Below are 23,849 nucleotides of genomic sequence, written 5' to 3'. Positions count from 1 at the left end.
CACCCTCATTATATTATATTATAGCATCATTATATATATTATATAGGTATCATAATCAATTTTATTGAACATAATATTCATACACTTACTGCACACATAACCTTCTTTTCTTAAGAATATATTACAAAGGACAGTTTCGCTTCTCAATTGTGTATAAAAGAACAAAAAGAAGAGAGAAATAAATAAAATAGTTATTTTGACAATCTGTCATCTACGTTAGCATTTTCTACAGCGTTTCTGCCATCAGCGGCATCATTTAAAATACATATCTGCCAACTACGGCACCAATTTTTTTTCGACGGGGTCAATTTGGACGCCTGTAAAATGTTCATTAAACAACTCAAAGGGCGGATATTTGGCTTACGTATCCTTAAGGGATAAATGCGTAAGCATATAACACGAAATCAAGTCATTTATTTCAAACTTCAGATATTTTGAAGAAAATGCAGTCATGTTCAATGATTTTTCGGAAACTGTCACTTTTAACTCGTTCACATTTCTTCAAAAACTTGAACTACGAGTCCAACATTACCTTGTGGCGTCCTCAGTCAATGGACAATATGTTCGTAGCAACGATTTTGGCCTTACTTGCTTTATATAATTATATCGAACGAATTTGTAACCTACCTGTTTACGCGGTCGAGTAAAGCTATCTGTCATCGACGGAACATTCTGCCATCGACGTGACGCGTAATACGGTGTGTACTTGTGCGCAATCGAAAGAACAAAACGTTTTGAAGAATATATGCAATATTTAGTTACACGCTGGAGTGAAAGGTGTTCTTGTATCTGTATACGATTTTAGTAGCGATGTTGATTACGCATCTAACGCGTATATCGCTATTACTTCTTAAGGCACCGCGCACGCCCTCATAGTAACCGGGGTTTTATTTCATCGAGGTATCCCGTGTCACGCACGAATTTCAACACATGGAGCCGCACATGCAAGGCGAACCCGTTCGGCGGCATGAACAAGTTGCGGTTTAAATTTAATGTTTTTTGTTAGCCGCTGTAATCCACCTCCCCGACTAACACACATTTAGATCTTAATGCTGTGCGCCGTGTTCCGGACATAAAAAATAATAGATGCTCGAACGTGTTTTGGAATGTTACATTGGAGACATATGCCCGTTATGTAATTATCCCTTTGTAAACGAAACGCCCTCAGTCTAAGGCGCGTGTAAGTTTAATGGGACTGTAGATGTAGATCTTATACCTAGGGTTGTTAATCAGCGGGAAATCATCATAACCACAGTATTTTGTCCAGTATAAGTTTTGGTAATTAAACGCGCTCTGAATAATGGTTGCTGCGTTAAAAAATCCTGCTATTTCTACAGTTTTACGGACAATGCCTGTAACAACGTTCTATTAAACAAAAACATAGAAATCTAAGACTTGATTGGCGTTTATCCCCTCAGAAAGGTAGGAATTAATGGTTTGACAGACCTTTATTCAACAAATATTCACATTTTTAAATACAACGTATCGTCGTTTCGAATAAAACCAGACATGTGCTTATAAATTCGACATGCAGTAAATTTAATAGCTTACACTAAATACGATTGTTTGCATTTTGGCCATACCGTGTGCAAAAATGCACTTTTGATCATGAAGATTTTAAACATAAAAACATCAAATGCTCGGATGATAATTCGACAATGATATATCTTAATATAAAACTTTGTAAAAATAACACTCAAAAGTAATTTCATTTAATGTAGTAACTGTATAAAGATAATAGTACATGAAAGTATGGCATTCGACGTAAATGAGTTTCTTCAAAATGTATGCACACACTATTTAATGTGTATACAGTAAATAAAAATGCCCCTTTGGGGTGCGGGTTGTTAACAACCTTGGAAATTTCACATCACTAACTAATGTCACTGGAGACGTCTCCGCATCTGTAAAGTCACTTCCTAAAATAAAGAAAATCAATAATTGGAAACTATAATCTTAAATCCTGTTTAATAATAACGTTTTAAACACAAGACAAGCTGGTCTGATGGCCCTTTAACACTCACCAGAGTTCATAGACACACATTTTTGAAAACCAGGTGATCTAGTTTTTTCAAGATATCATTAAAACAAATATTCTGACCAATTTGCAAGAAGATTGTAAATAAAAGCGACTAAATGTGTTAAGAAGTTTTAACTATAGCCATATAAGGAAACATGCCCCGCACCCTCGTGGCAATGGTTTACAACCAACCAGAACAATTTTTTGAACTCGTCCAAGATATCATTGGGACAAATTTTCTGACCAAGTTTCATGAAGATTTGACAATAAATGTGGTCTTTAAAGTATTTACAATGTTTTACTTCATCAATATAGAGCCATATAAGGAAAAATGACCCACCCCTTAGTGGTCATGTTTTTTAACCAACGGTAACAATATTTGAACTCGTCCAATATGTCAATTGGATAAATTTTCTGACAAAGTTTCATGAAGATCGTACAATAAATGTGACCTCTAGGTTGTTTAAAGGTTTAACTAAAGCCATTTAAGGAGAAATGCTATATACCCTGGCTTGGCTGCCATGTTTATCAAGATACCAGAACCATTTTCGAACTCATCCAAGATATCATTATAAAAAAATTCTCACTAAGTTTCATGAACATGGGAATATAAATGTGACTATACAGAGTGTTAACAAGGTTTTTCTATAGCCATATAAGGAAAAAATACCCCACCCCCATGGGGGCCATGTTTTTCATCCAACTAGAACCATTTTCAAACTCGTCCATGATATCATTGGAACAAGTCTTCTGACCATGTTTCATGATGATCGGACAATAAATGTGGCCTGTAGAGTGTTATCAAGGTTTTACTTTAGCCATATAGAGCCCAATGAAAAATGCCCCGCCCACTGGCAGCCATGTTTTTCATCATGCTCAGGTGAGCTTAAAATAAACATGACCATATTTCCTGAAGACTGAGTCATAAATTTGGCAGCTTGTGGCCCAAAAGTGCTTACAAGATTTTTTATCTGGTTCAGATTCTATAAAATGCATAATGGGCTTTGTTCAGTGTTCATTGGGATATGAACACAGTGTTTTGGGCTTTGAACATTGTGCATCAGCTTTTGACCACTGTATATATAGCTTTGTTTGCTGAGTAGTTGGCTTCATCACTATTCATTGCCATTTGTTCAAGTTGCATTAGAGTTTGTGCACGCAACTGTCAAGTTTTTTCTAAAGCTGAAAAAAGAGATGAGCTGAACATTTCAATTAAAAAATATTTGGGAACCTTTAATTTGGAATATAAGGCAGTCATTTGAGAAAAATATATACTTTTTGTGATAAGGAAAAGGCAAATTTAGGCCCCACTTTGCATTGGTATTTGTGCACAATGCATTCTTCTTTAACACTGTGCACAGGGCTTATCAGACATTGGTTTGGGTTTTTAACACTGCATATTGGGCTTTGTTTACTGTTTATTGGGCTTTTTACACTGTGTTTTGGGCGTTTTAAACTGTGCATGTACACTGAAATGAGTGCTTAATCAAATGAATATTGTGCTTTTTACATAGTGAGTTGGGATTTGTTCACTGAAATTTCCCTTGGTGCAAGGTGCATTAGACTTTGTACACTGTGCATTGGACTTTGGGCACTGTCATTGGACTTTGGGCACTGTCATTTTTGTTTTTACCATTTTTGATCTGGGGCCAGGGGCCTTGGCATTAGGAAAAATGGCTTTGTTTTGAAAACAAATGGGAAAATGAGTATTTTGCACTATACATTTAGCCATGTGCACAGGGCTAATCAAACTTTGCTTTCAGCTATGTACCCTGTGAATTGGGCTTTGTACACAGTGTATAAGGCTTTGTTAACAGTTTATTGGCCTGTGTGAAAGGTTCATTAGACTTTGTATACTGAGTGAGCATTGAACTTGGTGAAGACTGTCTCTTTTCTTTTCACCATTTTTGGATTGGGAACAGGGGTCATAGTTTTGGGAAAAATCAATTTGTTTTGACAACAAATGGGAAACTGTGTTGTTATCCCCACGCCTTTTGAAAAGCGTGGGGATATTTTTATCTCCGCCGTCTGTCCGTCCTGGCCCCTATCTCCTACTACACTATAAGCACTAGAACCTTGATTCTTACACACATGGTAGCTATGAGCATATGTGCGACCCTGCACTATTTGGAATTTTGATCTGACCCCTGGGTAAAAAATTATGGTGGTTGGGGTGGGGCCGGGTCAGAGATTTTCACTCATTTTTATGCCCCCGGTATGGTGCATTGGCCATAACTTTTGCAATATTGAAGATAGCTAATTGATATTTGGCATACATGTGTATCTCATGGAGCTGCACATTTTGAGTGGTGAAATGTAAAGGTCATCCTTCAAGGACAAAGGTAAAAAAACAAATCCAAGGGAAGTAAGAAGCTTTAAAGGGAGGTAAGTATAATGAACCTGCCAAATGATAATTATTTTTTAAATAAATCAAAGTGGCGCAGAAGGGGGCATTGTGTTTCTGACAAACACATCTCTTGTTTTATGTTATTTTACATTAACTTCTTCATTTCTATACAGATTCACTTTAAATTGATCTGAACATCTCTTATGACAATACGGTCAATCTCAACTATGCATGGCCACATTGCCAACCCTGGTGCACCCCTGGGTCAAACATGCAGCATGGGGATACGCGTCGACCCCTGCCGCGCCATTTCTAATTTTTTTGCTTTAAAATGCTATTTGTAGTATAGTCATTTAGGAAAAACAAGGGACAAAATTGTCACAAAACCAGGTTTTCATTGTGAAAAAAAATCTGATAAAGGGAGACAACTCAAACTGAACTTTTGAAATGAACAAACAAAATTAACCCCCTTTGTAAGTTTGTTTTAAAATGAATCTATTTTTAGTCGTGGCGACCTTGACATTGGAGATATTTACGTGATTCTTTCGTGCGACACACCGTCCCATGATGGTGAACAAATGTGCCAAATGATTTTAAAATCTCATAATGAATGACATAGTTATAGCCCAGACAAGCTCATTTATGGCTATTTTTTACCTTTGAACTCAAAGTGTGACCTTGACCTTGGAGATATTGACGTAATTTTTTCGCGCGACACACCGTCTAATGATGGTTAACAAATGTGCCAAATGATTTTAAAATCTCACAATGAACGACAAAGTTATGGCCTGGACAAGCTTGTTCCGCCCGCCTGCCAGCCAGCCAGCCCGCCCGCATTCGCCAATCTAATAACCAGTTTTTTCCTTTGGAAAACCTGGTTAATAAAACATTTTACCTTATTGGCAATGCATTTAAAAAGGCATTTGTGCCCAATGAACTGAGCTTTGAACAATGATATTAGACATTTGTGAATAGTTAATTGTGGTTTGGTGCACTGTTTACTTGGATATGTTCACATAGTATTTGGCTTAATACACTATCCATTAGACTTTATTCACCTTGAATTGGGTTTTGTAAACTGTGCATTGGGTTTTGTTCACTATGCATCAGTGTTTTTACCATGTACATTAATTTGGCTCTCTCACCGTTTGGCAATAGTTCCTTTCCATAGAGGACCAAATGTTTATTCCTGCTATCTCCTAGCAGAACTTTCATTTTGTTTACATTTATGCTAAGTAAATCAGTATTTGTACACTGTGTATTGCGTTTACGAGCAATTAGATAGTGTAAACAAGTAAGAGGTCTCGTATCTGTACAATCCTCACCTGATGTTTTTAATGGTATGGCCACCACTTGAGCACACGGAATGCCAGGGAAATGGTTCCTCCTAACAAGACTATCTCACCAATGTGATGAAAGGCTCCATATCTGCGTTTTTCAGGATCTGAAAATCTCTCAACATTGAATTCTAAACATAAACAATTTATATGCACATGTTGTAAAAACAAGTATGTATTTAAGGTAAAAATGTACATCTGCAAGCATACATTCTTCTACACACCCTAGCATAGATCAGGATCCAAAAGTTTATATTTGATATTTTCATAAGATCTAGACAGAGAATCAACTATTGGCCAGTATCAAAAAGCACACTTACCACCAGTGTAGTATCCAAGGGCATAAACAATCCTTCCGGCCAGATATACAGCGCCAGCAGCTGCAGAGATTTTCTGCAGAACACAATTGTATGAATTTAATAGTTCATGTTTATTGCATAAAATAGAGAACATGTGTATCACTTGTCAAAAGATCTAAGAGGATATAGTCAATATACTCCAAGATATGTGTATTGAGGTATTTTAGGCAAACATCATTAAAAATTATTCAAAATTTTATGCATACCGTTATATATCCAATATATATTTTTAAATACAATTTAAATTAGTATTGTTTATTCACTGTATGTTTAATATTTCCAATGAACCATGCGTAATACAATTGCTGTTTATTAATCAATTGAAACATCATTGCCACTGTAATTATTGCACATGCTATACATACGGGGTACTGTAGTCCGCTGGTGAACAGCAGGAGCAGGAAGCCTGACTGGTTCTCAAGACTGAAGGGTCAACATACAGGGAAGTCAGTAACATAATGAATCAATTCACAATGTACAGGTCTTAAGAAACTCAGTGAAGCAAATTCAAAACACATGGATTAACACTTAACTACCATATAAAAAAATGCACATGCATGCATTCACGCCCATGGTTATATCACATTAATATGACAGTTTGTAACCCATGACTTTCTTCGAGCCTTTAGACACAACATTTATTCATTGTACTGATATACAATGTTGGAGAGATTCTTGTTTTTATTAGTTTAAACCCCTGCTAAACCTACCTGTTTTGATGTGCCCGCTGAATGCAATTGAACTTGTGCATCGGTTCAGAGTGGTAGAGTTGTGGATACTACAACACAAGAATTGCACATGAATTAATGTCATCATTTGGTTCATGTTTTTACATGACAGTGCTAAAGAAAAAGAACCAAACTATCAATTAAAAGCCCTAACAGAGAACAGCACAGAAAAATACAAATCTAATTTGAATTGACCAATGTTCATCAGTTCATGTTAGAATTCAGGTTATTGAAAGATGGTCTGTTCTAGACTACTGATGCATGGATATTAAACCACTTGAGATAACACCTATATTGTTTAATTCTTATCTATTAAAAGTAAAATATATATTTGCTGAAAGCTTAATCCAAAATTATGTCTTAAATTATGTTCATGTCATTAAAAAGAGTTGTGTTTGTGAAACACAATACCCTCTTTACAAGTTATAGCCGCACAGCAGCTATATATATGTATCTATTGAAGGTTCTGAAAAACATCAGTAGAAAGCCTGTCACTTCCTCAAAAATAACTCACACTTAATCTGTAAGTCCTGTAGGTAGACTCACACACCAAAAATATTAAAGAATTAAACTCAATACAACATGTATCTGCAAGTGTTTTGGCAGAAAGTATTAAAAACAAAATTGATCTAGAGAAAATCGTAAGTCCAAACCCAGTAATTTGAATTCCCCAAAAACATTGGACTGGCAAACACTCAAATTTGATCTGTAAGTAATGCAGGAAGACACACATGCCAAAATTCATGTAAAATACCTGAAAATGTTTGGGAAAAAACGAAAAGAGAATGACAGCCAGCTGGACAGTCCAACAGAGAGCATAAAAACATTAACAATTTCAACTTAAATCTGTGTGCAAAGATTAAATGTATGAAACAGATTTACGATAATTAATGTATTTACCTTCACTTCATACTGTTTCCTTGCCTTTCCAACATTGATAGCCATCCACATGTTCACAAATAAACTTCCAACACCAGTGAGGAGAACATAGCCAAATCCTTCTGGCAATGTGTCAGCAAACTTGGACAGAGTCATGATTGGGATGTTCTTAAACAAACATGTTAATTATAAAAATCTAACATCTACTCTTTTCTTTCATCTAAGGGAGAAAAGTGGCAGGGCCGTTAAGACCGAGAGGTTAAACCCTTTCCCACTTAGAAACTAAGTGAAAATGGCTATGTGAAACAGCATAAAACCAGAACAGTCTGCGATAACACATGCTGTTTGCTGCTCATCAGTATAAGGTTTGGAAATGAAGCCTTTAAAACTTGAATTTAATAAGAAAGGTTTTTCATTAAATGCAACTTTCTAAAGAACTACAAATGCGTAAAAATAAGTATCTAAATGGTTGAGACAAAAGGGGAATTCATTATCATTGATAAGCATAATAAAATTCTTATTTTCTAAAACAATCTTATTTGGACCTGGCAGTGACCTTTATATGTGAATTAATAAAAGAAACAATATTATAAATATTTGTTTCTGTACTGAAATACATAAAAATCCATTAAGACAGATGTGCAAAAACACAACCATATGTAAATATAGGAAACAATCACAGTGTCTAACTTACTCTAATTTAGTTCATTATAACCAGGTAAATTTTGTTAAACTATACTTTTTTTCTAAACATAAATAACATACCGTAAATTTGCGGCCATAAGTCGACCTAAAAACGCTCCCAAAATTGACTTTAAAAGTCAACTCGACTTATGGATGAGGTACTAAATAAAAATTTAAAAAAACACATATTTCTGTGCCGTTTTTTTTTAAAGTAATAAATCTCTGAAGCGGAGGAATGATGACTGTTTACGGTAAGGCCGACTCGTCTTTTACTTAAATGTCCGCCGATAACAAAATACTGCATGTTTACATTGGTTTTTAATTCATTAATCTTCGTTATAAGTCCAAATTAAAGCATGTAAAAATAACTTCGAAAATATTAAACATTTGTGACGTACGGTAAAGTGGCGAAATTTATACATAGCAATTTGTCTATTGATACATCGTCCGTTGTCTGCTAAGAACAATAGAAAATCGACTGCTGACACTTGTACCCATTTAAAGTTAATCCGTGTAAATACAAACTGTCAACAGATGCAGGTGTCTTTATGCCACCAATTATCGCTTCTCGGCCTTTTGACTAAGATCAGAGTGTAAAGTGTATTCTTTATTGCGTCACACCTAAAATAGTTATCCGTTAATGCACAACGGTTCTGCTACAAACTACTTCTGACCAATCAAAATTAATTACTCTGTCGTTGGATACGCCTTTAACCAATCGCTATTGTTCAACTTCACATGGTATATTTTTTTATTGGATGAAGGTGTGGTTTCGTTGATTTATTCACAACTGTCCCACAATTTATGCATAATTGTTTCGTAAATCAATAGATCTAATCTGAGTGATGATTTCATTCATTGTTTGATTATAATAATATTACGCACTCACCCTGGATTATTAAAAAGTGTAATTGGACACATTAAATACACAATTACTTTCGATTAGCTGCTTAGTATTATTAGATAAGACGTTTTTCCAGAATGCAGAAAATATTCCTCGGGTATCTCGTGATTTACGAATATGTATATAACAGTCGAATAGCGAGCGATGCGAGTGTTGGTAAATTCACGTGTTTCATGCATAATGGCGAAAGCGTTTTTGATTATTTGAGAGCAAGTTACAATTATTTTGACCATACAATGCATTTCTGCGTTCAAGATTTTAACGAATTTTCACATCAATAGCACTAACACTTTAATACAAAAATATCTGCTCATCATATAAACGCTGAAAGTTATTACGTTAAATGGGAAACTAATTTTGATTTGTGAAATAAAAATTAAGTTCGAAATAATCAATGATATGTTATTATGATTTTTGAACAATAAAATATATTTTTCGTGATAATAAATAATTGAAACGTTGAATGTTTCGTTTTAAATATATCCTTATTATTAATATCCCAAAAAATGTCAACTGCCAGTGCAAAAGCCCTCAGAACCATGACTAAAAGGTCACTTAAACATGTCTGAGATATTGAGGAAATTTACCCCCCGACTTATGGCAGAGTCAAGGCAAAAAACCAAGTTTTTCTAGCCACATTATACCCCTCGACTTATGGCCGAGGTAGACTTATGGCCGCAAATGTACGGTACTTGGCTAACAATAGTATATTAAATTATATGCCCAAACATTGTTTGATTAAAATAGCTCAGAATAGGCTGTTATCTGTTGTCATGGAAACCTTTCCTAAATTTGCCAAACAAAGTTTATTCTACCAGACATTTTGGGCTTAGATGACAGCTGATACATGGTATGCACAACTCAACAGATTCAATAAAAGAAGATTTTATTTTCACTGCAAAAAATACTCAAATTAAGAACTTTTTAAACTAATGTTACAGTGAGAAGAGAGTTCAATAATTTATTATTATAATGAATGAAAATTGCAAGCATAAAATAATATACTTTGGCATGAAGGCATTCTTTCAAATAAAAAATTAAGTGTTTAATGCTTACATGGCTTTATTTGAGGACACTATTGTTTCCATCTAGATTGTCAATCAGAGTTTGAGTCTGTCTTAATCTTATTAATGAAAAATACTCTTGTCTCGTGTTTTATGTAATTTATATTAAACACATATAAACTTAGTATGGGTGCAACTATGAAGGTTGTTCTCTTGCTCTGGATTCATCATTTGGGTCAATAATTTCCATAACACAGAGCAATATTTGCTTACTCCAATATTTCAACTTTATCACATAGTCTTCATCCGAGGACTCGCACATCAAACGGCCAGCCAAAGAGGCAATTCACATCAAACAACTAAGACTGTCCCTAAACCAGGACGAGGGGCTGGAACTTCTGCCAGTGTACAATTCTCTCCTAGTTTCACATGACCATTCTACGTAACGTGACTCGCTCAACTGACCAGCACATCCCTGATGAAGACTAACTGATATAGTCGAAATATCTAAGTAAACAAATATTGCTCTGAGTTATTGAAATTATTGACACAAATCAGTATGGGTGTTTGTTCAGTGTTCTGAAACAAATAAATGTATACAGGTGATACTGAAATGAAATACAATAAAAAGGTGATCCACTGATTTTTTGTTTGGTCCAGTTGACTTAGCTAGCTTGTTTGACCACCGGTCAACAGCTATAAAATTGTACTCCTGACACCTGACACTAACTATTTAAGTATTAAAGGGGCCTTTTCACAGACTTTGGCATGTTTTAAAGTTTGTCATTAAATGCTTTATATTGATAAATGTAAACATGAAATTTTAAAAGCTCCAGTAAAAAATCAAATATAAAATTTTAAAAAGGAAAAAAAAGTAGCCTGCGGCAGGGCTCGAACCAGTGACCCTGGCGTGTTTTGAAGTTTGTCATTAAATGCTTTATATTGATAAATGTAAACATGAAATTTTAAAAGCTCCAGTAAAAAATCAAATATAAAATTTTAAAAAGGAAAAAAAAGTAGCCTGCGGCAGGGCTCGAACCAGTGACCCCCGGAAACCTGAAGTAAAAACGCATAAGCCAACTGAGCTATCCTGCCAAGCATACATAAGACGCGTATTTTATACTTTATATATGCAATCTTCGTAGTTTCACAAATTTAAACGACAACAACAGAACTCTCCAAATTATTCAATCGTTTCGCGTTGCAACGCTTTATAATTTTTAGGTTTTTAAATCGTCAAAAGATGCATATAATGGCTATATTAGACCATGGCAAATGTTCAGTAATATTGTTTCCTCACAAATATCATAACTAAACCGAAAATTTGTGAATCTGAAACAATTTTTTTCAATTTTGTCAATTTACCAAACCGTGAAAAGATCCCTTTAAAGCTATTTATTAAGTACATGAGGCAGCCACAGTAAAAGTTTTATAATCCCCAATCTGAAGATTTCACGACTCTAGTGTTCCCCATTTAAGATTGTTTTGCATGTAATTTTCCTTATTTGACCCCAAATTACCAATATCATGTAGATGGGTTTTTTAATTGCTGAGATGCATCTACCTATCCTCAGGGTACCAATTCTTGAACGATTTTTTGCCGATTTTATTTAATTTGTCAAACTGTTTCAATTTTTTAAAAATAATTTAAGCTGATATTTCAGGTAAAAGACTTCTCTTTCTGAAACTATAAAATGTAAAGAAAACAAGTGTTAATAACTCGACCTTACTGTTGGTCAAATGAAGTTGGTTCTGTTTACATTTTGCAACCGATTTGGAACCAATTATCGAGCGTTCACTCAAGCAAGCCATCGGACATTTGCAACACACACATAAACTGGTAAAATAAATTCATTTACATTGCAACTGACGTGGATAATCATTACTAATATATTTTGTTCATTTAATCAAAAGATTTATACTAAAGTTTTTTTGACTTCTCTAACTACTGCTTGTAGAGCACAGACTGAGTATTTATTTGATTTTTTTCGTGTCATTTGTCTAAAAGAAAAAAAAGAAAATCTAAATAGATGTATTATATTTCAGGGGCGTCGGAAGCAACTTGACATTGGGGCAGCGGAGGGGGTGGGTATGGGAGGGGTATTCCCCTCCCGTTGGCGGCGGCCTCCCCCGGAAATTTTTTCAAATTTTAGCAGCAAATGGCGAATTCTGGTCCTTTTTATGCCTGATACCTGACCTTATACACGTCTTTTGCAGGCATATTCTGAATGACAGACAGACCATGGAGAAGTGATCCCTATATGTCGCAGTTTGTACTTTGCAGCAGGCGACACAACAAAAGGGATCATGTAACGTCAATACTATCTAAACTGCTAAAAGTCAAATTAAGATGCTAGTATTAAGTTTAATTTGATGTATGTTTAATTTGTTTATACATGTATGTACAGTAACAATATTACCATGTCGCATGAAACATACAACTAAAATATCACAGGACAATCAAATGCAACACTATCGCAATCAATTATGGTAATTTGTCTATATAGTTGCTTTTTAATTTTCACACTGACCGGCAACCATACAGGTACCACAAGGTCATTTTTACATTGAATACTGAACACTGGCCATAACCATATAGGTACCACAAGGTCATCACACTTAAAATTGTCCAAATGTAGACATCCCTGTTTCCTTATACTGGAAAAATTCATGTGTGACTTGGCGTAAAGGGATTATCGTTATAAAAGAGAAGATCATTTAACAACATAATTGACATGTACATAACCACGGGCGGATGATAACAATCAACAATACACGTGTCATAACTGCGATAGCGTGATAACATTGCTTCATGGTAAAGATATTAAGGTATTAAAATAATAAAAAAAGATCTTTGCCGAAATTTCATTTTTGCCGAAAATATTGGGGCGGCTGCCCCCCCAGCTCTGACGCCTCTGTATATATGAATAAAATGATTCTCAATAAATGTGGTTGAATGGTACCGAGTAATGAGTTGGCTTCAGTACGGATTTATCATAAAACAACTTAGTTGTTTGCAACCTAATCTATTTAAATAAAAATTGAAAACAGGGCAAGGTCAAGAATGTAATTCGCGTATTTTTACAGTTGTTAACAAAGTGAAAGGTAGTAAAAAGCCTAAAAGGTGAATGAAAACATTGCTCATATTGTTAGAATCTTATAGAACAAAACATTTTGATGACTTATAATGATCTAACTGAATTAATCAGACATTTACCTGGTCAAATATTAAAATTTTACTTGGTTCAATGAATGTTTGTCTGCAGTTGCATTTACGAAGAAGTGGTAGTCCATATAAACGGACTCCCAGAGCCTTTGATAATTTTTGCTATGGCAGCTCTTGGAGTCCATATGCACCCCTTCTTAAACATGGGTGCAGTTCAGCGCACAGAATCCGTGCGCTTCACTAAACAGACGTCGTTCGAGACAAATTGAGGAAAATAATGAATATGTTAAATTTACTTGAATGGCAACCTACGGATGTTATCCTTTGCATGCACCCTATAAAAACACGACGTTGTTTCAACACACTTTTCTCGCTGACATGTTTATGAATTAATTTGAAACAGTGATTTCTGTATTGAATACCACACATTGTTATGGACTTTAATAGGCTCCATCACATAACCAGACGTACAAAATATTGTTGAACTGGGACCTAACCAATATTGGGTCAATTTTCCAATATGGCGGATACAGCGTACGAAAGAAAAACTAAGTCAATAAAAAGCAATTATTTTTTGCTTTAATGGTACCATTTGGACGGGTTCGTGGTTGAGACAGGTAAACTTTAATAAGATCTTGAAGTTTCAGCGTTTCTTAACACTTGCATTGTTGATAACATTTTGCACCCATGGACAAGAGAGAGCGCATTGCAACTCTCAGCAACGCCTTGGGTTATAAAGCTGAGAGTTGAATTATTGCAACTAGAAGAAGAGGCTGTCAAAATGGAAGCTTGCAAGTAGAATGTGTTCAAATTGGACTTACTTTAACTAGGACCCGATTTCAAATTCATCGATTCCACGTGAGTAAATTTTATAATTTATAAAAATCGTTCGAGAATTGTTTTCGTTCGTGAATTGGTACCTTGAGGCTAATTCCCAAACCCATTTAAAATTGTTGTTCATTACTTTTTGCTTGAAATAATCTGTTTCAGAGCTAAGTTTATTCGTTCAGTTGCAGATGATGGGCAAAATTCCTAAGGACTTTAAGTAATTTTTCCCCCGAATTTCAAAACAAAAGTGGCTTTTACATTTTCATTATAGAGAAGGAAAACTCGAAGCCTATGTACCAACATACACATAATTATTGGACTATAATTAAATGCAAAAAGTGTGTGTCTAATACTTACATGTGCCCAAGCTAGAAACAAAGCACGAGAAACGAGTGTCTTTCAAGTTACTTGTGAAGGTCGACAATTGCAAAATATTTAGCCTCAAGCGGAAGTGAAATGCAGGGGGGGGGGTCAATTTTCGTAACGTTCGGGTGTGCAGGTTACGGCATACTAAATAATCGTTTCATGTAGGGCTGTACTTACACATAGTTGACTCGAAGGCATGTTTTAAACTTTAAACTACGGAACCTCCGTCGCATTCGGTACCTTTTGAACCCACGCAGAAGGCGGCTAGAGCGTCTAACTCCTGATCTGCACAATCCTCTGTTCTGTGGGTCTGTGTCTCCCATGCCGGGTCTCACTAAAACGCTTACGGAATTTGCATACAATATAGATAACGTTGAAAACTGCATACGATATGAACAAAGAAGGAAATTGCAGACGGTAATCGCTGTCCGTTATTATGGTGTTTATTATGGTTTAGTTATTTTAATTTTATTTTTTGATGTTAAAAATACACGATGGATACTTAAATATTGATGTTTACCTTTTTTATTTTGATATTTTATGGTGTAGATTAACCTAAGTTAATATAACAATCAAAACAGTAGGGCATGGAATGGCAGATCAACATTGTTAATTTTCGGATAAACTTTCTGGATTTTTCCAAGGTATATTTTTTCATAGATTTTCAGTTTGTTTGCTTCAAGAAGTAGTATGTGGAAAAACATTTCCTGTAAAAAGAATATATTTCATCAATCATAACGTGTTTATGAGACGTATTGGCTCTCATAATGACGATTTTAGCGGATATTTCTGTCGGTTACACAGTTGTCAAAATCTAAAACGCTTCACAATTTATCTGTCAAATCATTTCTTATTATACGATTTTATAATGACATCAACTGTAGTAACACATCTTTGATACATTTTAGTGCTTATATGCTTTTCAATGTTTTCTACTTTCACTTGATTTATTTTTAAGATGATTGTAGAACTGTTGATCAATTGATAGCTGAAAGACTGTCAAATGAATATGGAATTAGGTTGTAGTAGATACAGTCAAGTTACCATTACCGGATCATTACCCATAGAGGATCACTTTCATGTTCAAGAATGCGCTTCCCGATAAATATTTGTCAGTTTTGGATGATATTTTGAACACAGCATTTTCAATCACATATAGAAAACAATTATAACAAAAACAAATGAATATAATTTACAACTGGCAATGTAATTTGGGCATTGTAAACAACACAGTTCATGTTTCGACAGTTCAAATAGCGTGGTAGAAGCCCCCTGAGTGGTTTCGATCACGTGATCCGTTATGGCTACAACTGATCTGTTAATGCATGAATTCTGCAGCGAAAAAATGGTATCACAAATACATTTTGCCTGCGTTTAAAAATAAGACTATATGCTGAATCAGCGAGCAAAGGTAATATTTAATCAAACTGATGTAAAAGAAGTCTCAAAACATTTATTGCTTTTCACCAGAACAACTTTATTACGCTACTGATCCGGTAATGGTAACTTGACTGTACATGTATTATAAAATTTGTGTTAAAAATCTGTGTGCAATCCTGTAATGGACTGAAAGCAATCGCAATTCTATTTGTAACACCAGAATTAACCCTTTACATGCTGGGAAATTTGTCGTCTGCTAAAATGTCGTCTGCTGAAATTCTACAATTAGCATTTCTATCAGAATAGCAAACAGTTTGGATCCAGATGAGACGCCACGTTCTGTGGCGTCTCATCTGGATCCAAACTGTTTGCAAAGGCCTTCAAAATTTGGTTCCCACACTGAAAGGACTAATGAATGCGTTATCAATGTCAATTAAGTGTTCATGATCAAGTTGAAATTAAAGCAGTGATGCGCAAAGATAATGATTCGTTAAAACAAAAAAGAAATAAAAAATGTAGAACAACACAAATTTGGAAGTCACTTTAGAGACTATAGTTTCCAGTTTTAGACAATTTAAAGGTTGTCTGCTCATATGTTTTGGAATATTGGTAAGATTGTTACCAGATTCAATACTTGTGCGGGCATTTTTTTTATTTGTAATATATTATGTTTAAATATGATTAAAACCACACATATATATTTTGCAATAATTTTATTAAGGCCTGTATCTTGTTGTTTCAGTGAAGAACTCCAATGATATACATGTAGGGGCATGTGTCCAAAGCTGATCCACATCATAACATACTGATTGGGAATAATGACATAGTACCAAAAGATGTGCTTACACTGTAATTAGCAGGTATGGTATGACTCACACCATGTATTGTTTACCTCATTTGTGTTTACTATTTATTCTATTTTTTCCATTAGGAAAAACAACATATGATTTATTGATTATCTTATCCATGGTATGCGGATGTTTAGATAAAAACTAACAGAATTTATTAAACAAAAATGCCTTAGCTCTTTTCACTATGCATATCTGGAGGGAACAGAAATAAAATTATGTACAAAACAAAAATCTTATTTTCATGTTGATAACAGTGTATCATTTGATTAATAATGTGTTGTGTTATTTTTACAAATATTAAGTTCAATAAGAAAAACAACAATGAAGGGAAAAATAACATGTGGTTACCACTGTATTGATGTATTATTGATGTGTTTGTGGAACGTTGCAGTCATAAATTATCAGTCATTGTTATATATTTTCATTGCAGATCTTCACAAATGAACCTGGCAGATCCTGGTGCAACCTTACCTTACCATGTTTACATCTAACCGTCAGTTTGAGCTGTGTGTGGGTGGTAACACGGACTATATACATGTATTGCCTAGTAATTGTCTTGTGATGGACCTTTTTAACATATCAAGTATTTAATTGAAGACTTAAGAGGTCAGTTTTCATCAAAGAATTTAAAAATACAGTTTTTTTTGTAAGGGTGAATATGTGGTTATAATGGCATTGATGTATATCTTGTGTCTGTTTTTTAATCAGCCTTTCATCCATAATTATGAATATTAAGCATGATAAAGTATTTTAAGGGAATATAATGTAGAAATGTTATGTTGTTTCTGCACAAGCTTTTGAATACAAGAAATTCTATGTTCACTCAGCACTGTTTACACATTGTCAATGAATTTGCTTGTTTTAGTTTCCAAATCTGTCTGTCTCTAGCTCCCTGTGACTAATGTACTTTTTTACATTGCATCCATTGATTTTAAATGGGGTGTATTATGCACATGTCACACTTTTTTAACAAAAACGACAAGGTCAAAGGTAAAATATATGGGTCAAAATCATAACTTTTGCAATATTGAAGATAGCAACTTGATATTTGGCATGCATGTGTACCTCATGGAGCTGCACATTTTGAGTGGTGAAAGGTCAAGGTCATCCTTCAAGGTCAAAGGTCAAATATATGGGTCAAAATCGCTCAAAAAGGGACATTGTGTATTGTGTTTTACAAACACATACCTTGTTATGTTATGTGTAATGGCCTTTCAATCATCTTATTTTTTTATGAAATACGCTGGATTTGTCTTTTCATTTCATCCATGATATCATTATGTTTTTTTTGCCTGTTACATTTTGCGGCCCAATGTACGTGTTAAGCAGTTTAACCATTTACAACGGCATTTGTGGCGAGGCTAACAGTCATAAGGTTGGTCATTACATGCACTGCATATCATAAAATCGTTTGGCTTTTATTGACAAAATTTGCGAAAACGGTGTTAAAGACTAAACATCACAAGTGTCGCAACTTCGTCCCCACCTGGGAATTCAGAGCGCAAATTTCAGATTATAATGTGTCAGATTTTACACTTGTATAATGAAGAAGTCATCTCTTGACAAGATGGTGATGTCCTGATCTCGTTCCAAGCCACACATGATACTTGTTTTGCTTTTAATCAAAATCGGTGTTAAATAGTAAACATAAAAAGTGTCACAAATTCGTCCCTATTGAGAAGTCAGAGCTAAAATTTCGGATTTTAATTTGTCAGATTTTGCACTTTTATAATGAAGAAGTCATCTCTTGACAAGATGGTGGTGTCCTTATCTCGTGCCGAGCCACAAATGATTCTTGTTTTGGTTCAAAGCAACATATAAACGAAGATTTTTTTAATGTACTTTGTTTTAAATTCTGTTCTTTGAAAAATGCATGTACTTTGTTTTAAATTCTGTTCTTTGAAAAATGCATAATAAGTCATCAACTATTATAATTTTATGAAAATATTACTTTAATTTTGGTTAATGCAGTTATTGATAGAAATTGTTTTAACGCATACGATGTAGATAACGTTCGCGAACCACAATAGAAACGTTCGTTGAGTTCACGTTTAAACGCGACGGTCACGTTCTTACAGTGGGTATTATTTGTTGATCTTACTTCACTTTATCGACCATTTGTCATTTAACAGTATGAACACACGAACAATCAAAGTAAAATTAGATGTAAGCGATCGTTTTTTTCCGTTTAAGTTTCAAACATTGGCTCGAAAAAGTGTGTGCAAAGGCTCATTATCGACAATAAAGATAACTTAATAATAAGCTGTAAAAACAACAAGCAACAGTTTATTGGATTTAAGTATTAGTCTTATTAAAATATACGGTCAGTACAAACATATATTGTAATATATGCTACTAACAATCGTTAAGTATAAACTGTAAGCAAACATCAACAATAACAATAACAGTTCGAGTATAAATATAGGTGAATGGAAAAAGTGAAAATCATTTAATTGTCTTATGAAAATTATGAGCACAATGTTCTGGTATTTTCTTCGTGCTGTAGCATTCTTGTAGTTTGACGAAATCTCGTGACACCACTGGAATGGCACGACAGTAACACATGGGTTTGACTGCAAAACATAACAGAAACGCGCGAGTACAAGTCTAACAAATGACAGTGTTTTAACAAGTTTGTATTTCTCCTAACCATTACTTCGTTACTATGGAAAAAAAACAATGTTCAAAAACTGTACAGAACAAGAAATTTACGCAGAATTACGACTTCAGTATAACTTGATGTCATGATACAATTAAGTAAAAAAATATACTGAAACAATATTGACATAACTTGAAACATCCTTATTATGTACAAATGCCTACTGGTACGCCCTACTCTAGATATTTTGAGTTCGACTACTGGATAGATACACAGAGGTTAGTAAGGAAATGCATTAACAGTTATTTTGCACAACTATTAAATTATAAGTCACATGTTATGTACACTAGCCTGTAGAGATAGTGCAGGACGTTGGCGAGTCGGCGTACGGCATAATACCGAAAGCAACCGGTCACCAAAATCCTGCTATGTGATAGGATTGTACTTATATTTTGTATAAGTATATAGATCGCGCGATTTTTTGGTATTTTTATTTGCTGGCGCTAGACTGATGTGGTCGTTTTAAAATGATGTTTTTATGTTTACGGTGACAATTATTTAGTCGGTATTAGATTAATTGGAGGCGGTCGGTATGTCAGTTGAGCAGTCAGTTACATTGCACTTAATGCAAACAAAAACTTTATCATTCATTGACACATCCAATGGTATTTTTATACACGATCTATGATACCAAGAAGGACATCGGTCGCATTGAATCATATTGTCAACGCATTCGGGAAGATTACACAAACAGTAGTTATTTATCCGTTCGCGTTTCACGTGAAGCATACTACGTTTACTTAACGTTTTTTGGGTGACCGGAAAAAGAGATATCTCTTCTTGCTCGAAGCAGTGCATCAAGTGCGATCTCATTTTAGAAGAATCAAACATTATTTCGAATTCCAATTGCTTATTGAGGCAATACTGGGTAGCAAAGGCAATGGCATTAACTCCACAATCAACATTATTGTTTTGTTTCATCACGGTCGGAATTGTGATATCTATGTATTCTTTGTCTTTACCATATAATACTGAAAGTTGTATTTGAAGGCCATGTGGTATTAATCTGTCTCTAGAACGATCGTTACCTAAGCTGTCCAATAGAAATATTTGATTATCATGCAAAATCGACACGACCCAATGGTAATTATGGGTGTAGTGAATTTGGCAAGCAGGCTGTGTTACTGGTTCCATTAATTTTTCCACATTCCAGTGACTCTTATCTTCGGACAACATAGGTACGGATTCAGATAACTGAAGCCCATTTATAACACCCTTTACCTTGCGTCTCAATAAAATATGAGCGGCTTCTATGTGACTTGAATATAATTGATCATTTGATATTAAAGCGTAATTATTTTAGTGCAGTCAGACGCAGTAGCCGCCGAAACGTACACCTACTACGTTTGTTAAGTGAAATGTCTGTGCGCCGTTATTTTGCTAGATTTCGTATAACGTCTTCCTTATGAACTGCATAATGTTACAACTTTGATAAAAACACTCAATTCACCATTATTGTTGAGTTAATCATAACGCTAAAACGGACTAACTAATGTACATGGAGAAAGTAAATAAAAAACATTTTCTGGAGCAAGAAGTTGAAAAACAAAACATTACACATCAATTTTGACTTCCATTGCAACCAAATTTAGGTTCGATGATGACAGCCAGATATTGCTCTCTATTAATTGAATGTTTGAAAAATTCGTTAGACCAGTATCATGCGAAAATGGATCTTATTTAATTGTGGTTCCCTCATTGAACTTATGTTGTCTGTCGACTTTTAGAATAATGTGTAAGAAATAAATGTATTGCTTCAGATTTACGAGCTTTTTTTAAGAAATGAAATATGCAAATGTATGTTATATTTATTTTTTTCTGTTTCTTAAACGTATCTTATTTATTTTGGACTACGTGCTTATTTTTTTTAAGAAATGAGAGATTCAAATGTGTCTTATTTATCTTTCATCCATGTCTTAAATGTGTTTTATTTATATAAGACTACATTCTATACTGCCAGTGTCATGCGAAAATGGATCTTATTTCTTAATATCCACCTTCACACTTTATTCTTTATTAGCGCCGTCTTTCATTAGGCTATCACTATTTAAAGAACAGATTACTGTGAAATTAATTAAAATGTGCAACGGTGATATTGATCCATTCTCGTTGTTAATTTAAAATGTACACAACAGTTTAGCAATAAATGAAATCAGTTATTTTGGCAGTTCATCGTTTTTTCCAGTACGGTAGCCAGGTGCCTGTGTATTGAGCTGACAAGATAGGGATCATCACAGCAGGTTGCTAATACACAGTGTAGACTTCCCCTGTTTTATTATTGTATTTGTTATTTACCTGATTGGAATAAATGAGGTGTATTCAATCGGGTCTGCTGGCGTTATGTTCAAGGTCATTTTATGTGAAAAGCTGGGTTTCGGACATAATTTCAATCGTTTTGCTTTTATACACAATTTTTGAAATAATGAATATATTGGCGCGATGAAACATGATTTATAAATCAAGCTGACAGAATAGTTTCAGTTCTTAATTATGTGTACGGTAATTTAATTCCCATCTCTCGCTTAACTTAACGTTCAATGGCACGCGCACTTAATCGGAATTTGACCTTTAATTTGATGCAATCCACACAACAAAAATTAGCGGCCAAGCGCAGTATTCTGCGCTCGGCCGCTGATGGTGTATTGTAATATATACAATTATGATAAGAAACAGTAGCAGACAACAGGCATCTGGTTGATAAGAAGAACTGATGAATTTATTGGACGTGAATAACATTGCCAACTAAAAATGTTTTGAAATAATAAATTTGCCCAGACTAATTGTATAACATTATTCATCTAGCGGCCAAGTGCATTAATCTGTTTTACTGTTTAGTAATACCATCATTTTTAAACTGATAACGGAAATAAAGAAATATCGTGTTTTTTTTTGTTAAGTGTAAGTGCTTGAATTAATTATTGTATTACATGTGCCGCATTTAAAGATACTACATCCGCACATCAGACCAAGATAGATATATTTGACATAAGACCACACCACAGTGGGGCGTTATGAGAGACAGTAACGATAAGGCTGATAGGTGACATTGACGCACAGACTGAACAAAGTTCATGTTATGTTATGTACGAACGAAAGGCCGCACGAACGTACGGACCGACGGACGAATGAACGAAGGGACGGACGTACGAAGGAACGAACGAACGGACGGATTAGCGAATTGACGAATGAACAGACGGACGGATTAGGCCGGGTTTCCATGCATCCGTGTCCGCGCTCCGGGTCCGCGTTCCGTGTCCGCGTTCCGTATACGGACACGGAGTGTATCCATGCATCCGCTTATTATTTAAGCCTTTCCGTGTAAAAAGCTCATTCCAAACGTGGTGGTACTTGGATTAGGATGTCGTTATTAGAAGAGCACACATTTTTTATGCTGCGGCAGCATTGCAAGTTAGTAGACGGAAACGCAGACATAGGTACTTGTCACGTGCCATCATAAGAAACCGTCAAAATTACGGTACATACTACCATCTTATTAGAGACTTAGAGCTGAACGATGAAGAGTTTAGGACCTTGGTAAGTTATTAATAATTATTAACAAAATATTTAAATACTGTTATAACCCAAGGTATACAAAAATCCTAAATATCTCAGTGTTTCATACCGCTATCAGCTAATTTCTCCAACACCACAGTACAGAAAGCCGAAACTAGCTGATAAGCCACTCTGGACAGGCTGAATTAATGACAATTAGCATAGTTAGATTGATAAACATTACTGATTATTCGTATTACAGACTTTAAAACTTGAATGTGAACCCGCATAGACAAAAAGAACATAAATAGCGACTTCTTACAGCGTTATATCTTGTTTGAAATATATACTGTGTCTTTTGAAAAGCGATTATAGAGTGTAGACGATATATATTCGAATTGTTTGATGCAATGTCTTTGTCTTTGTATTCTTTCTTACGTTGGTTGTATATTTCAGTGATCCCTTACTAAATATATTATTTTTTCACTAATATTTATGCTTGAAAGTCGACCATTCATGTTCACTTCCGTCCGTGTACTGAGTCCGCGTCCGTGAAAAATCGCTCGGTCGCGTCCGTGAAAAATCGCTCACCGAGCGATTTTTCACGGACGCAATTCGCGGACGAAAAATGCGGACGCGGAACGCGGATACATGGAATCGCTCCAACAGGTTTCAACCAGTTCGTTTTTTTCGCGGACACGGACACACGGAATGCGGACGCGGAGACATGGAAACCCGGCCTTAACGAAGAAGGGACGGACGGACGCATGTATTCAATGCGCTTTCGGTAATTCTTTTGCGCTTTCGGTACCGATACCGAAAGCGCGCGCTTTCGGTTAATCTAG

At 35.0% G+C, this 23,849-nt stretch overlaps 1 protein-coding gene and 1 long non-coding RNA gene across 2 annotated transcripts; one reads left to right on the top strand and one right to left on the bottom strand.

Annotated features, from left to right (window-relative positions):
- Positions 1 to 1,696: 1,696 nt before the first annotated feature.
- Positions 1,697 to 14,775, bottom strand: LOC127871422 (microsomal glutathione S-transferase 3-like). Its single transcript, XM_052414342.1, has 7 exons — positions 14,614 to 14,775; positions 7,692 to 7,838; positions 6,774 to 6,841; positions 6,429 to 6,486; positions 6,025 to 6,097; positions 5,693 to 5,811; positions 1,697 to 1,919 (listed from the first exon to the last, which is right to left on the bottom strand). The coding sequence occupies exons 2-6, from the start codon at positions 7,824 to 7,826 to the stop codon at positions 5,702 to 5,704; spliced, it is 444 nt and encodes a 147-aa protein (XP_052270302.1). The 5' UTR covers positions 7,827 to 7,838; positions 14,614 to 14,775; the 3' UTR covers positions 1,697 to 1,919; positions 5,693 to 5,701.
- A 282-nt stretch (positions 14,776 to 15,057) lies between these two features.
- LOC127871424 (uncharacterized) lies at positions 15,058 to 21,671 on the top strand. The gene is made up of 3 exons (XR_008045330.1): positions 15,058 to 15,266; positions 16,745 to 16,862; positions 17,284 to 21,671. It is a non-coding gene; the product is annotated as an uncharacterized LOC127871424 (long non-coding RNA).
- Positions 21,672 to 23,849: the final 2,178 nt, after the last annotated feature.

This window comes from Dreissena polymorpha, chromosome 3, assembly GCF_020536995.1.
Source record: "Dreissena polymorpha isolate Duluth1 chromosome 3, UMN_Dpol_1.0, whole genome shotgun sequence".
Lineage (NCBI taxonomy): Eukaryota > Metazoa > Mollusca > Bivalvia > Myida > Dreissenidae > Dreissena > Dreissena polymorpha.
Note: the sequence above shows the minus strand (reverse complement) of the source record. Positions and strands in the feature narration are given on the sequence as shown.